At 35.1% G+C, this 17,374-nt stretch overlaps 1 protein-coding gene across 6 annotated transcripts in view; it reads right to left on the reverse strand.

Annotated features, from left to right (window-relative positions):
* Positions 1 to 17,374, reverse strand: part of LOC150109418 (basement membrane-specific heparan sulfate proteoglycan core protein-like) — a 1,783,738-nt gene that overhangs the window by 659,979 nt on the left and 1,106,385 nt on the right. For all 6 annotated transcript variants that reach the window (XM_090413063.1, XM_090413041.1, XM_090413033.1 and 3 more), the window contains 2 exons: positions 12,210 to 12,293; positions 3,203 to 3,442 (listed from right to left, as the gene is read on the reverse strand). In XM_090413063.1, coding sequence (XP_090269189.1) covers positions 3,203 to 3,442; positions 12,210 to 12,293 — 324 coding nt within the window. The remainder of the gene's footprint in view (positions 1 to 3,202; positions 3,443 to 12,209; positions 12,294 to 17,374) is intronic.

Consider the following 17,374-nt stretch of genomic DNA (forward strand, 5'->3'; position numbering starts at 1 on the left):
TGCATGAGACTGCCACAAATTTGGGAAACATACATCAGAAGAACTTCAGCCCAAAACGCCAAAAACACCAAATATAGCCCGCCAAGGGGGACCATCAGAACTTTAGGAAAACGGTAGCTTCCTCGCTTCGTTTCTCATTTGCTGTTATGTAGTACTTGCGTGCACGTCATTATCTTAAGTTCCCATGAAGATGGCAGCGTGACATTGCCGAAATATTGGAAAGTATGCACTAAAGTTGTTTTAATTTATATTTCTAGTGTATGCTGTCAATTCCTTAAGTATTAATTATCATGTTTAACCAGCGTATAAGCCTTTCTACAAGAATAACAGCAATTTAGTATACTTATGCCTCTATAGCTTTTACAGTCATCTCTATTAATTTTATTAAAGATAGGAACCACAATTGCTTTTTTCCATTCTATTGGGGGGAATAACCAGTTGTATAAATTTTATTTAAAAATAATAGGACTCTTTCTTTGAATCTTGTTCCTGCATATTTATATAGTTCTTAACCTAAGTTAAGGGGATAATAAATCCCTCATTATTTTAAAGCTGGATACGAAACTTGGAGATTGAAATCTAAGAGTTTCATGCCGAAGAACTATCAGCGAGTCCAAGTCAACACCTGGGTAGTACAACACTAGGGCAACTCAGAGCAAAGGTGGAGCAAGCTCCATCACTATCCTTAATATTTTCTCACAATGTAAAACACAGCTCCTAGGAGATGTATTACTGTTTTACATTAAGAGGAGAGGTCACTACCCAGACCAGATAGTGACATCTCCTAAGGGGATAATAAGGGATTTATTATCCCCTTAACTTAATTTACGCTGCCAAAAAAAAAAAAAAAAATAGCCTCTTGGCTCTTTATCGTAGTTCTTAACCTAGCGTATCTTCTCCAGGTGATTTTCCATTTCTTGTTTCTTTCAGGCTGATTTCTAATTCTTTAGTTATTTCCTTTTCATTAAATGTTGCCAGTTGTCTTTTTTTTTTTAAATATTTATCTGCCCACAATTCTGTGTAGAAATTCTTCTAATTTCAATTCGGTGTTTAATTTTATGTTTTCTTTAGTATCTGCATTTAGGTGTTTCAAAATCTTATATACATTGGGTCTTATTTTATATAAATCATGTTCTAAATTAGAAACGAATTTGTTCCATGATTCTCTGTCTTTTTCTGACTTCTCTTTTAGCTATGGCTCTTATTCTTTTATATTCTATTTCATCTTCTAATCTTTTACTGCTTAATCATTTATGATAAGCTTCTTTTTTCATTTTGATTATTTCTTTGGTTGTATCATTCCATATCTCAGTGTTTTGCCTTTTATTGAATTTTTTTGTTCCTTCCTAAGCTTTCATTTGCTTCTGCATTTAGTATCATTTTTATATTAAGCCATTCTATTTCTATTTCTTCATTTTGTTTTATTTTATCTAGATACTGGTTAATTCTTTGTTCATATAGCCATCGTGTATTTGTGTCATTTAACAGTCTAGTTTTATTAACAAAAATGTTAAATTTTCTTTCTGTTCTTGTTACTTGTAGCCATTTAGGTGGTAATCTTAATTTTATTTTAATGAGGAAGTGGTCACTACTTATTTCATATCCTCTGTGAACTCTAACATCTTAACGAAAACTTGGATGTCTTTTCATTTAAGATAAAATAATCTAATATTGATTTACATTCTCTTGCTGCCCAAGTATATTTATGTATGTCTTTATGTTTATAGAAAGAATTCATTATTTTTAGGTTATTATAAACTACAAATCAATTTTTTACCATTCCTGTTTAGAGTATGTTTTCCATATATTCCTATATTATTATTAATTTTCGTGTTTCCAATTCTTGCATTTAAGTCTCTTGTTAAAATTACATAATCATTTTTATTTATTTTATTATAAATATTTTGGAGCTGATTATAAAATTCAATATTATCCTATTCTCTTCCTTCTTCTGGGGCATATAAACCAATTATTGTTAAATAACCTCTATCTATTTTTATCCCAGCTTCTATTATTCTTTCATTCCATAATTTATAATATTTTAACTGTTTTGAAAGGGAGTTATGAATACAAATCATGACTCCTGCTTGTGCACTTTGGTCTCTGTCAACTCCATTGTATATCACATTAAAATTTTCAGTTCTCGTGGGTCCTTTTAATTTCTTTTTTGTTTTAGTGATTACTGCTATTTTAAAATTTCTTTAATTTAATATTTGATCTAATTCTATTTCTTTATATGCTATTCCTCTTACATTCCAGTTTGCTATATGTACTATATTTTATTGTTTCCATTTTCGTTTTACCTTTTCCATTCCAGGGTCGTTTTTCCATAGATTCATTCCGATTATCTTTTTCTGTCAGCTTAAAAGTAGAATTATGTTCTCCATGTCAGGTGACTAGCCTGACGATTGAATAGTTCAGTGGAAGGGCTGCTACCTTAAGGCTACTGAACTAGTCTTCTTCCAAATTTCAACCCGTAGGAGGAATAGAGTATATTGAAGGGGAAAGAGTAGATTATAGTAGAATAGAGTAGAATTATAGTAAAGGTTTATAGAGGGGGACATGGTTATAAGGCCAGAAATGGAAAGACCCCATGGCCCTTGAGTACTTTAATAGCATAAGGGTCATAAAATAAGAAGAGTTGGCTGATAAGGCCTTATAGGAAAGATTAAAGTCAGTGGATCTTCTTCAAAGTAGAAGAAGTGGATAGATCCAGCTAGGGGACACAGGAGTGCCACTTCCCTTATAATCAAGATGTTTGCCCCTTTTGGTCCACAAGTCCTTATTCAGTATATTCGGACCACCCCACCATATATATACACACACATACATACATACATTAGTCTTTTGACTCCATGGAGGCCTGAATAATAATAATAAACACTCACATAGGTGTATATACACACATACATAGATACATGTGAGCTATCTGCCACCCAGGGGATTCGCTCTCTAGGGGTTACAGGGTCCTCCGAAAGGGGGGACCCTGTAACCCCTAGAGTTATACAGATTAATATTATGTAGACATTTTACCATGGACAGTTTGGATACACTACACTTCTATATATTCATCTATCTCTACATTTTAATTTTGTCTGTTACTTTGGGGAGGGAATATTACTTATGTTGTAGTGAAACATGTTGGTAATTCTATTTGTAATAAGTATATGGCATTGAAAAGTATGTTTAATGTAATGCTCACCTCACATGAGAGACCAATATATCCAGGAGGACACACACATTGCTCTACTTCTAAACTTAATGACTGTCCAGTACTTTGTGGTACTGCTGTATCCATTATGACATCCCTCAACATTGTCTGCTGCATTCTTGAATGAAAGGAAGCACGAATCAGTAAGGCTTCAACATTTGCCAAAACTTTCATAAAATCTTCACGAGTAGCTGTTGTGGGACCTCGGGAATCCACCCTCTGCCAGTTTGTCTACATGAAAAAAAAAACCTTCATAAGACAATTCTTTAACTTTAGACTGCATAATGATAATTTGCACACACATATTATTGCAAGCTTCTGCTGACTTATTAGAATCAGCCTCAAGGAGTCAAATGACTACCACTAGAGGTCACATTACCTAATACAATTACTGCACAGTACTTTATCACTTTATTGTGATGATTACAAAATTTCTGCCAATAACAAAAGGGTGCATTATATGATCCTGAAGTATAATTAGAAATAAAGATATTGTTCTCCTGAGTCAACTATATGAATGTGCATTAGCAAGGGGGGGGGGCAAGAAATAAAGATGAAGAGCACAAGTAATGAAGAAAATACTAGAAATACAGAATCAGATCAGCTTTTGATGATGGTCATGTAAAATTTTAAGCTAAGTAAGAAGGAGTGAGTGAAAGCATTTATTGAAATTTGTTCACTTGTTTATACTAAAAATTAAAGATACCAAGAAATTATATTCCTGGTTTAATCCTTTATCCAAGGGTAATCAAACAAAATTTGCAAGTGAAGTAACATCATGCCTAGGCTACTTGTATATAGAGACTGACTTCACATCATTTGCCATCCAAGTGTCTGTAAGGATATGTGCTTTGCATTATGGGATACTAAGGCAAGTGATATGTGAAGTCATTAATCTCTAAATACAAGTAGCCAGTCATGAAGTTACTTCACATGCAAACTTTGTTTGCTTACACTTGGATAAAAGATTAAACCAAGAATATAATTTCTTGGCATCTTTAATTTTGAGGGAAAGCATTTGTTGAAAACATGTAAGTCCAATGCTTCTCTTCCTACCCCCAGCTCATGTTCGAAACTTGCTTTACACTATTTTATAATTTACTGTTAATTCGGATTTGAATTTGGATTGTTAGTTTTCTCTCTGGTCATGGTTTGGGATCAAAACAGGCAAATATCAGTTGAAACCTCCTTATTTGATAGAACAGATGCTGAATTGAAAAGATTACTGGATCTTGTTGATATACCAGACTAATTAGTGCCTATAAATAACTTAGGAATCCATATAAATTATGCACCTTTGGGGGCATTTCTATGACATGCAACTCAGTAGTGTGCATGTATATCTACTCTCTCTCTCTCTCTCTCTCTCTATATATATATATATAAAAAAGTTAAGCTAAAATTTGAAACTTTTTTTGTCTTACTAGCTCTTACCAGCTCAGAACTCAGGGGTTGGGTGGCGTAGGTTGTGCCGGGGGGAGGGAATTGTATGTATGTATGTATGTATATACATATATATATATATATATTTTTTTTTTTTTTTTTTAAATGTGGTTAGCACCAAGAAGTTATTAGTAAATCTATAGTACCTTTGTACTGTGGGTGGGTGAGCTAAGGATGTTTTTTTTCCATTTTTATCAATCTCATGTATTTTTTGTAATTTTTAATTTATTTTTACAGTCTGAAACTCTGCCATAAAGACCAAACATTGAACTTTTTCAAGCTACTTTAGGTCTCCAATAAGTGGGGCAGTGGCCTCACAGAGGGCAATGAAATTCATCTCCCACCCAAAGACAATTACAAATATCCATGCCCACAGTGGGATTCAAACTCGCAACCTGTTGGTTGGAGAGTGGGTACACTAACCACTCTGCCAACCAAGTTGGTAATTGCAACATTCTAGGAAAATTTGAATAGATATTATGCTATCTGAGAAGATAGTTGCAGAACCTACTAGAGGCTGATTTTGAACTAAAATCAGTTCATAACTAATTTTGACAGTATTAAACCAAACTAACTAAATTATAAAAAAAGATGTTTATTAACTGGTTTATATTTTGTTGGATTTCAAAAAGGTATCTTCAGAGCACATTACATGTCAAAGTTTCCACTTACATGCAATGAGTAAGTGAAACAATTCAAATTGTAATGGAGAAAAGATTTAAACTGCTAATTTGGCACCTTCTAAAATGGCACCTTCTTGTAATAGTCTTATTCAAAAATAAGACTATTACAGTTATGTAGGAGTTGATAACTGTCTGCCAACTTTTTGGCATAACACCAAACCAACTAAATTTTTATAATTTAGTTGGTTTGGTGTTATATCATTAAAATAAGTTATGAATAACATTCAACACCTAAGCTTGTCTTTAATTAGATAAAATCGGTGTACTCTGCTTTCATTATTAATTATTATGCATGCTCCTTCACAAGTGAGTCCAAAGAACAATGGCCCCCTTTAGTCAGTCATACTTAACTAAATACATTTATACTTGAACACTTTCATGAAAGATGCACTCAGCATCTAATGGGAGCCATTTTCCCCACAGAACGCACAGTAAAATCCTGCTCCCTAACTACACCTTCACTCAGTTTCCAGTGATGAAGTTCTCTCCCCCACATGCCATGACCTGTAAAATCTCACCTGTCTGTACAAGTTGCATGTTTCTATCCAACTGTTAACTAACAACTTTGGAATATCATGTTTGCTCAATCTGTCCTTTTAAATGCAATCCACAAGCTGTTATTATCTTGGTTATCAACTTCTGGATCAAAATTGTCTCACCGTTTCTTCAGAACCTAGGAGACCATATCATCTGCACACATCAGTTCAGGTGTGGTCTTCTCAAAGCCTAGTAAAATAGGAGAATACATTTCTTTTAAAATCTCACAAATTAGTATTCTCTTTAGCAGTGCAGTGATCCGTTTAGCAACACTATAGCATGTGTTGCAAAACTTGAGTTCTCTATCCACTATAACCCTCTAGCTTCAATGACTACTTGCAACAATATTTCAATAATATAACACTCTGCCTCAAATGTCCTCCGTCTGAAATGCATAACACCGATCAACAGTGACTTGACATTCATTTTCATATTTCCATATAATTAATCTGTTCAAATCATGGCAGGCTGTTTATCAGCAAGTCTCTTATCGACTCTCCTAATAACTGGATATGACATTTATCTAGAAATGTGCTAGACTATTCCCAATATAATTAATATACAATTTTAACAGCATGGTCCAAGAACGGAACTATTTAGCACACCACTGGTCACCCTCCACACAGACATCATTCCCACATCATCATCTAGTCAGCTACTCTACTATCCATGTCAAAGTTTATTTTGCATATGCATCCCTTTTAATTTATATAACAACCATACATGTGGCATCCTGTAAGCTTTAAAAAATCCAGAAGTACTGTAGTACAATCCAACTCTGCCATCTCTCTCTATTACAGAATATGAGTAGATAACTAAGTAAGTCTTATCATCAACAAAACCATGCTGTCCTCTATAGAGGATCCTATTGACCCATGGGAGTGGCTATTAATAAGCCTCTACAATATGTTGATGACCACACCAGAGACTGGCCTATTATTTGCCACATCAGTCCTAGCTAAACACTTACACAAAGAAATGAATTATGAATATGCAGAGACTCAATTTGAACAACCAGGACAGGAGGAGTGCTAACTCTCTTGATCTTTCCTTCCCAATATACCATAAAGTCTGACTACTTTATCTAAAGTAGTCAGACTACTTTAGATAAAGTAGTCTGACTTTGAAGTTCCAAGAACATATTGTTTCAGAGAATTGCCGAGATGTTTAACAATTCTTGAGGAGGATACTCACCACAAGAGATAAAATTGTGATGATCCCATTGTATAAAGCTTTGATTAGACCCACATTTGGATTTCAGTGCTCAGATCGGCTCAACAGAATTTGAAGGGGATGAAGTAAACTTGAAGAGGGTGCAGAGACATAACAAAAATGATATCAGAACTGGATAATGTTAATTATGAGAACAGACTAAGATCATGCAGACTGCAGAGTTTAGTGGATGGAAGACAAAGGGAGGAGGATATGATCAATACATTTAAGCTATTAAAGGGCTACATCATGTTAACACTGAGATTTTCATATGGTTGAATGAGAAGAAGGAACAAGGACAAGTGAGCCATCTCTAGATGTTCTAAAAAGAGAGTGGTGAATAAAAGGATAAGAAGTAAATTTTTTGGATGGATAGTGGTATGAGCATGGAATGCATTGCTTGAGAAGGTGGTGAAGTCAGTGGATGAGTTTAAGGAGTAGTATGATAAACTTTGTGTTGACCTCCCACAATGAATCTTCTGACTTCATGGAGATCAGAAAAATAAAATAAAATATAAGGGGCTTATATAGCTGTATCCAACAGTTTCCACCAATTTATCTGGTTTTTTTTAATCCCTTAAGCAGGCAAACTGGCCCCGTGAACACACAAGATACAGTCAAAGGATATAGTACAGCAAGGAAGGCAACTGAAACCATCTTGCTCCTAGTCATTTCCCTAGATGGTGGTATGCATGTGTGTGTGTGTGTGTGTGTGTATATATATATATATATATATATATATATATATAAAGCTGCCCCTAAACAGCTGAAAGGCTATAACCACAACAACATAGGTCTAAAAACTATAAAAGTCAAAATAATAACAAAAATCATACCTGAAACATTTCTTAGAAGTATACTATTTAATAAATAAGAAAGACAATATAAAATCAGTATAGAAACACAAATAAAAAAACAGATGGAAAAATTATAAAAAAAAATATTAAAATTCATAAAATATGCATAAATCTGAGTTTTTAAAAACATATCTACAATAACTTAAAGTAAAAAGTATAAAAACACTTTGAAAGTTGATGAGTCTGATCAAATGTACCTAAGCATGTAGGAATCAGACATAAAAGTGGTTAAAATAATTATTATTATTACCCCAAGACCTCATGGAGTAAAAAGACTCATCTGGGAGGTCCTTTTATCACACACACACATCTCATCATACCGTGTCTTAAATATACTCAAACTCCTTGCGGACACCACACTCTCAGGCAAGGCATTCCAATCATTCACAACTCTGCATGAAAAACAACCTGCCTCTCACTCCCCTACTCACACCCTCTTTATACAGTTTCCAGGAATGACCTCTGGTTCTCTCCTGATCTCCCACTATTCTCCACCATTGATCCTATAACAACCCTTTACCAACTTGTAGGTCTCTATCATATCTCCCCTCTTCTTTCTCTCCACTAGACTCTGCAAATTACATCTTCTCAATCTTTCCTCATATTCGACATTCCAGAGGTCAGAAACTACCTTAGTCAGTCGCCTTTGGACCCTTTCTAACATCTCTTCATCCTTCTGAAAACCCGGTGACCAAATCTGGGCATAATCGTTCATGTGTGGCCTAATCAAAGCTTTATACAACGGAACAAGAATCTCCCTACTTCTACACGTCAGTGTCCTCCGCATCATTCCCAGAAGCCTTTGTGTTGTCTTCACAATTTTGGCTACATGTCCCTAAATTTTAGATCCTTATCCACTATCAGCCCCAGATCTCTTATTTCCTCTACCTCCAACAATATATTCTCACTAAAGCATAGATTCTGCATCCCATCTTCGTTTTCCAAATTTTAAAACCTTACATTTTGAACTCGCATCCCCATTTCGGCCATGCCCAATCACTCAATTTATTTAAGTCTTCTTGTAAGGCCACAACATCTTCACTACTCTTTATGGTTCGTCCCATCTTTGCATCATCTGCAAAGAACTGAATATCCCCATCCAAATCTTCACCAATATCATTAATATACAAGTTAAATAGTAATGGCCCTAAAACAGATCCCTGAAGCACTCCACTAGTGACTTTCCTTTTCCTGGATATCGCACCCCCATACACAACTTGTTGATACAATACCTATCAGACAGCCAGTCTCCAATCCAGTGCACTAATCTAATATCCAACCCCATCTGCTCTAGTTTGACTGTCAACTTATCATGAGGTACTATATCAAAAGCCTTTGCAAAATCCAAGTATATTACTTTATATCCTTCTCCTCTGTCCAAGGAAGCAGTCACTTTATTGTAATAAGTAAGTAGATTACTAAAACATGACCTCCCTTTAGCAAATCCATGCTGTCAATCAAAATTAATACCATTGTTGTCAACCCAACTCTGGATCCTAGTTCTCACAAGCTTCCTCCAACAACTTAACCACAACACATGACACACAGATAGGCCTATAGTTTGATGCTTGAGTTCGATCACCTCCTTTATGAAGTGGCACAATCTTGCTCTCCTTAGGAACTTGACCAAGTGCAAGACTCGTATTAAAGAAATATGTCAGGGCAGGTGTCAACTCCCTGACACATTCCTTCAGAATACGCGGCGATATATTATCAAGTCCCACAGCTTTAAATTACTTTAATGACTGCACTTGTTGGTAAACAAGGACAGCTTATTAAAATATGAGTGATAGATGGTCCAGAGTCACAAAACTCACACACAAGCATGTCATTACCTATCAGATGAAAGCAATGGGTGAGATGTCTATAGCTTATGCAAAGTTAAGCAAGAACAACTTATTCTGTTTGAACCCTGTGCAGGCAAGACTGCTATAATATAACCAGGCTTAATTTAGTAGAAGTTATTATTACACTGTTCCAAGATAGCTGCTTCTTTGGGATAGGAGTTTTTGTCTGATAATCTGTTAATAATCTACATAGGTTTGAGCTGATGGTGGATGATGCTTGAATAATGATCTGACCTCACTGCAGTATCTTCAGCCTCATTTTTTTTTAATTGCAACATGGCTTGGAATCCGACAGAAGAGTATATCAAAGTGTAGATTCCATAACTGAAAGAGGAGGTGCTGAATTCAGGAGAGCACCAGATGTTGCTAGCTCTAGACTCTCTCTTATTGCATGAAGAGAACTTTGCGAGTCTAAATATATTATGCAACTCTGGTAGCAGTAGAATTTGATGTATTTTAGCAAGCTCTATCATATATAGCTTTGCTGTAAACTAGTTACACTTCCATGGGATTTGTGCAGATATAATATTGTCTGTAAAGATGACAGAAGACTCCACTAGGTTTTCCGATTTTAAGCAGTCTGTGTAGATAGGCACAAAATCAGAGTATTCAGTTTTATGAGTTTCAGAGTTGCTGATAGATGACAGCAAGGATGGAAAATTTCAGTAGCCTACTGAAAGAAAAGCTTCATGATGGCATGTATGATTGGCATAGTGGAAGCAAGTTTCGTAGCATCTGAGCTATGTTTCTACTTCTATTTCTACAGCTTTTATCTACAAACTAAAGGGTTTATGGCAGTCTGTCTAGTGTTATAAGGATTTTCCCATTGGTGGGGGACTGAAAGATGGTTGGATACATGGGTGCTCTGAGAAGGATTTTATTTTAGTTACATATAGCAGAGACAGCTGTTGGTATCGAAGCAACAATAATGGTTTGTTTGCCTCTATGTACAGACCAAGAATAGGTGACTTGCAAAATGCATTAGTTGCAGTTTTCCTGGCTTGATGGTGAACAGGGTCTAGCCATCATAGTATATTCTCCTGGCAGAAGCACAGACTTGTGAACAGTAGTAACATTTTGTTTGCAAAGATTTATACTTTTCCTGTATAAATGAAGCAAAGAAGATCTGCTAGCATCCCAATGGGTGGAAAACAGGGTGTATAGAATGTTCACTGCTTTATGGCAGTTGTTTCATAATTGATGAATGTATGAGGAACGAAACTATGCTTGCTTTCAAATATTAGTCCCAAAAACTTGGCTTCTAATGCAACTGGGATCAGTGATTGTTCTAGTCAGAGTTCTGTATCAGGATAAAGACCACATTTGCAGTAAAAGTACACACAAACCTTCTGCAGTGAAAATCTGGTTTCAGATTTTCACAGCAGAAAATGATGAAGATTGTTGATGAAGTAGTCTTTTTATGACCCTCATGTTGTATGAGAGACAGAAGATTGTAAAACCATCTGCATATTAAGCATTATTTACTAGCAGAGGTAGTTGTTCTGTTATTTGAGTTGACCTAGATTGCAAAAAACATGATGCCTAAAAAAGAACCTTGTGGACTTCCTCTTCTTTGTAGGACCATGAGAGGGCAATTTCCACTCACACATTCAGTTATATAAGAAGTTTATAATAAAAAGAGGGAATTCTTTCCTCAAAGACCGAAATCCTGCAAGTCTTTAGGTATTCCAAATCTCTAAGCAATGTCACATGCTTTTTTTCCATATAGAAGAAAACTGATACTACATGTTTGCATTTTATGAGGGCATCTCTAATGAATGCCTCAGCCAGACAAAATGATCAGTGATGGAATGATATTTTCAGAAGCCAGATTGTGTTCTGCAAAAAAAGGTTGCTTTTCTTCAGATACCACGAAAGACAAGAGCGAACCAATTTTTCCAGAATCTTGCACAAGCAAATAGAGCAATTGCCAGTAGATATTTGGAAATTTTGGATCCCTCTCTGGCTTAGGTAAGTTACTGTTACTTTTTATTAACACATAAGGCTTTTCAGTTAAAAAGAATTATAACAAAGTAAAAATCCATGCACTTTGCAGAGTTCCACTTCTAAAATAATGTTTGCAGAATAAAACTTTCCCAGCTATTTTTATCATATGTTCAGTTATGATGAAATCCATTAGATAAAATGTGTAATATTCTGGAAATTTATTAATTAAAATTAATTAGGTATTTATGATCATAAGTCACAAAATGAAAATTTATTTTATGTAGTTTAGCGCCTTACAGCAAGTGAGCATTAAAGTAATTTAGCAATTTGAGCATGCTTCATTGGTATATTGTTTATTAGTCACCAAAAGTGACTGATAAACACTTCCTTTTTTTTTTTTTTTTAATGCAGGAAGTAAACATGATAACTATCTAAACATTATTGAAAAATGAATTTTGAATGCTTTACTTACTTCACGCAACTCAATCTCAAATGTTCTTGTCTCAAGTGGATTTAAAGTTGGATTGTTGACAAAGAATACAGTTATTCCATTTCCCTGAAAGCAGAAAATTCATTCTAAATAACACTCTAACAAACACCAAATTAAGAAAGTAACTAAGGTAACCGAATACAAAATGATCTTAATTTAATATTTTTCAGGTGCCTTCACGTATCCTATAAACTACTCATATTATGGGCCTGATTAAACTGGCCTGAAAAGAGATGCCTGGCTCTCTTTGTCATATCTGTCAAACCATCTTAGCCAAAAGCTACAATCTCTGGGAAATTAAGCAATTCATTTACAGAAGCTATTGTGGGGTTCTGGAAAGTAGCAAATTTCATGAATTATTCTGTGATGTCTCATGATAGTGTTATTTTTATGCTTTCCTGTGAATGTGCAATGTTTTAAGTATATATATAAAATATTTCTTCATTATTTTTCTTTTGATTATTCCAAGAGAGCAGCAAAATCTTTCCCTGATATCAATTATGTGGAACGAGGGCAAGATTGTGCCACTTTATAAGGGGGGGTGACAGAACTCAAGTATCAAATTATAGGCTTATCTATGTGTCAGGTGGTGTGGTTAAGTTATTGCAGAAACTTGTGAGAACTAGGATCCAGAGTTGGGTTGACAACAATGGTATTATCTTTGATGGACAGCATGGATTTGCTAAAGGGAGGTCATGTTTTAGTAATCTACTTACTTATTACAATAAGGTGACTGCTTCCTTGGACAGAAGAGAGGAATACACAGTAATATACTTAGATCACAAAGGCTTTTGACAGATTACTGCATGATAAGTTGATAGTCAAACTAGAGCAGATGGAGTTAGATATTAGATTAATGCATTGGATTGGAGACTGGCTATCTGATAGCAAGTTGTGTGTATGGGGGAGCAATATCCAGGAAAAGGAAAGACACTAGCAGTGTGATTCGGGGTCTGTTTTAGGGCCGTTACTGTTTAACTTGTATATTAATGATATTGGCGAAGATTTGGATGAAGATATTCAGTTGTTTACAGATAATGCAAAGTTGGGATGAACCATGAAGAGTAAAAAAAATGTTGTGGCTTTACAAGAAGACTTGAATAAACTGAGTCATTGGGCATGGGAAGTGGGGATGCGAGTTCAATGTTGCAAAATGTAATGTTTTAAAATTTAGGAAACGAAGATGGGATGCAGAATTTATGCTTCGTAAGGATATGCTGTCAGAGGTGGAGGAAATAAGTGATCCTGGGGTGATAGTGGATAAGGATCTGAAATTTAAAGGACACATTGCCAAAATTGTGAAGACAACAAAAAGACTTCTGAGAATGATGCAGAGGATACTGACTTGTAGAAGTAGGGAGATTCTTGTTCCATTGTATAAGGCATTGATTAGGCCACACATGGACTACTGTATCCAGATTTGGTCACCTGGTTTCCAAAAGGATGAAGAGATGTTGGAAAGGGTCCAGAGGTGGCTGACTAAGATAGTTTCTAACCTCTGGAATCTATATGAGGAAAGGCTGATAAGATGCAATTTACAGAGTCTGGTGAGATAGAAGGAAAGGGCGGGGGATAATAGAGACCTGCAAGTTAGTAAGAGGTTGTTATAGGATCAGGGGAGAATCATAGGTCATCCCTGGAAAACAGTATAAAAAGGATGTGAGCAGGGGAGTGAGAAGGAGGATTTTTGCATGCAGAGTTGTGAATGATTGGAATGCCTTGCCTGAGAGTGTTGTGTTCACAGAGAATTTGAATGTGTTTAAAGCATGGTATGATGAGCTGTGTGTATGATAAAAGGACCTCCCAGATGAGGATCTTGGGTAATAATAATATACTATTCCTCTGCTTCCTCCATTTAAGGAAAGTTTAAGAATAATATTGCTGTGGGAGAAGATGTAAATACATTCTCTAGACCCATCAAGCAGATCAAACACTCAAAAAAAAAAAAAAAAGTGTAAAATTTTGCGTGAAACGTATGAAAATGATTAGATCGTTATAGAGAGCATGAAATTTTGGAAATGCACAGGGAAACCAACTGTCTTACATAAATACACTTGTGTAATTTAAATGTTTATGCAGCATAACTAAAGTACAATAATAATTTATTAGTAAATCTACAAATATTTCATTTCGTGTATCATAAAACATCAATAGTATAGGTTGAAGAACAGTACAGAAATTAGAATACAAAAGAACGGTGATATATGCACGTTACGATGGAAATCCTTTTAGACATAAGGTTATATAATAGTCTGGATAAAACACTAATTGGGACAGGCATTTGTGTATTTAAAAAAGATTCAATACAGTTGAGGATAATAATTTTTCGAATTTTTGGAAGAGGAAAGCTATCATTACAATTTCAGTTAAGATGGTAAAGAGGTTTCAGCACTTTCTTTTAATAAGTGTTCAAATTTACAATTATAGGCATGCAGGAGTTTGGTATTTAACCTATGAGATCCTATGGCTAATGTTATCAATTTTATGTTGAAGCAAAATAAGATTTATGAACTTTGATAAGCTGAATATAACTTTCATGTCCTTAATAATGTCACATAAAATAATAAAACATTATTTTATGTGACAGTTTATATGTCACATAAAACACCCTCTTCAATCTATTGTTGATTCTAGTGGAAGTCATTTCTACAAAATTAAAATTTAAAAAAAAATTTCCCTCTATTTCACCTGGAGGAACAAACCTTACAAACAGGTTGAAAGAACTGCAATGGTTCACATCCACAAATTCAGCTAATTTTTTTTTTTTTAAAAAATGAATATTATGTGTCTATCCTAAACTATGCAGGTGATGTTTTTGCTATTTGTGATGGAATTAAACCCAAGCTTTTTTAAAAATTAATAATTTCCAACACAGAATCAAATTGACTTTGGAGAAAGAATCATCATATTCAATATCTTTTTATAGAGACACACACAATGTGAATTTGATGGCTTAGTTTCAAATTCACATTGTCTACCATAAACCAAAGATTACAAATTGCTATACCTCTATTTCATCTTCACACCCTCTCCATCTCAAAATATATGGAATTATAAAATCCTTGGTATGTGAAGCACAAAATTTTCTCCTCCAAAGTACTCTTCAACAGGAATTGTAAACTAACAAATGGCTTTCTTAAATATTTATAATTCAGTAATTATGTATAAAATGGACAGTTTCTCTGTTCATCCTCAAGGAAAGAACTTGCAGAACTCCACTTGCTTACATAAAAGGTATTTGCACATATAGCAAAGATTTCGAGGAAACCCAAGCTTGCCACCATCTTCAAACCATCAAACAAATTTGCAAATTTTCACCTTCTCCAAAAGACAAACTGCCACCATTGCTATTACCTATGTTCCTGTTGCAAATAGGAAAGATCAGTTAAAAAAATGTACTTCAGAATATCAAAGCCATATTATTATTATTATGATGATTCAGGTCTCCAAGGAGTCAAAAGATTCAACTCGAGAAGCCCATCATAGAAAACACAAAATCTATCATACCACTCCTTGAACTCATTGACCGTTTGTGCTCTCACTCTATCAGGCAATGCATTCCACAGTTCAACCACCCTCCATGCAAAGAAACCACTCCTCCCCCTCTTGCTCACAACTCCCTTTCATAACTTCTAGGGATGGCCCCGTGCCTCACCCTATAACCAACTCTCAACAGTTTAAAAGCCTCAACCATATCACCTCTCCTTCTATCCACCAAAACCGTAGTCCACATTCTCTCAGCCTGTCTTCATAACTAACATTGTACAGTCCTGATATCATCCTAGGTATCAGGAGGTGTAGAGGAAGATTCCTCTGCACTGTTTTCACTGGAGATCAAATTTGAGAACAATAGTCCAAGTGTGGTCTGATCATGGCTTTATACAATGGAATGACAACTCTTATCTATGCAGGTCAGTGTCAGTATTGAGCTTAGCAAACATAAATTTTGTCTGGCTCAACACAGAAATTATGACATTTGCCACATGGTCCTATGGGATACTTAGCACCCATGCATAGCTGTAATCATAAATCTGAATATGTGTATTAAAGAAAGTGCTGAATCCTTGCTACAGTGGCTTAATTTAAAATAATAATAACTACCTTTCTGTTCCAAAATTTGGGGAAATTGGTATGACCAATTGTGTTACATAAATAAATATATATGTGCATGTCCCAATGTTGAGTTCCCCAGCAACAGACACATTTTACTGTTGTTTTGTATTCAAATCTCTATTATGGTTTTTTAATCCACACTCATCTCTTACAATATGTAAAATGAAATATTTGTAGATTGATTAATAAATTAGTAGCAGTGTGAGGACCTCTGTGAGAAAAGAATATATGTGGAACTACAAGGAGGGTGATTATGAAAAGCTCAGGGGATAGCTTGCAGGTGTAGCATGGAATGAGGAATTAGTTGGAAAAGAGATCAATGCAGCTTGGGGGATTTTGAAAATCTATCTAGTACATGCAATGACTAAATATATTCCAAGGGTGAGAAGGTTAAATAAGGTAGATGTGAAATTGATCAATAAAGAGATTAAGCAGAGATTAAGTAAGATTAAGGTGAGAGTGACCGTGAGGTGATTACCAGCAGTGAGAGAACCTCTGTAAGAAAAGAAAAAGAAATAATGTGGAACTACAAGGGGGATGATTATGAAGGGCTCAGGAGGACAGCTTGCATGGAATGAGGAGTTGGCTGGAAAAGAGATCACTGCAGCTTGGGGGAAGATTTTCAAAAACTATCTAGTAGATGCAATGTCTAAATCTATTCCAAGGGTGAGAAGGTTAAATAAGGCAAGTGTGAAATGGATGAAAATAAAGAGATTAAGCATACGATACAGAGAAAAAGGGCATTATGGAGGCAGCATTAGAGAAGTGGAAATAACCAATTCCATGAGGACTACAAAGACCAGGCAAGGCAGGTGACTTGGTTGGTGAGGGTAGCTAAAGAGAGTATGAACAGAAGTTAGCTAATAAAGCCAAAAAGAATTCTAAGGAGTTCTTTCGATATGTAGCGAGCAAAAGAAAGAATGATTATGGAAGGATGACATTGATTGGAGAAAATGGTATAAAGACAACTGTTGAAGAAGGTGTGGTGGAGATACTTAATGAGCAGTTCATAAAGGTTTTTCAATCTTGTGAAT

This window comes from Typopeltis vanoorti, chromosome 2, assembly GCF_054136105.1.
Source record: "Typopeltis vanoorti isolate ZY-2024b chromosome 2, IOZ_Tvanoo_1.0, whole genome shotgun sequence".
Taxonomy (NCBI): Eukaryota; Metazoa; Arthropoda; class Arachnida; order Uropygi; family Thelyphonidae; genus Typopeltis; species Typopeltis vanoorti.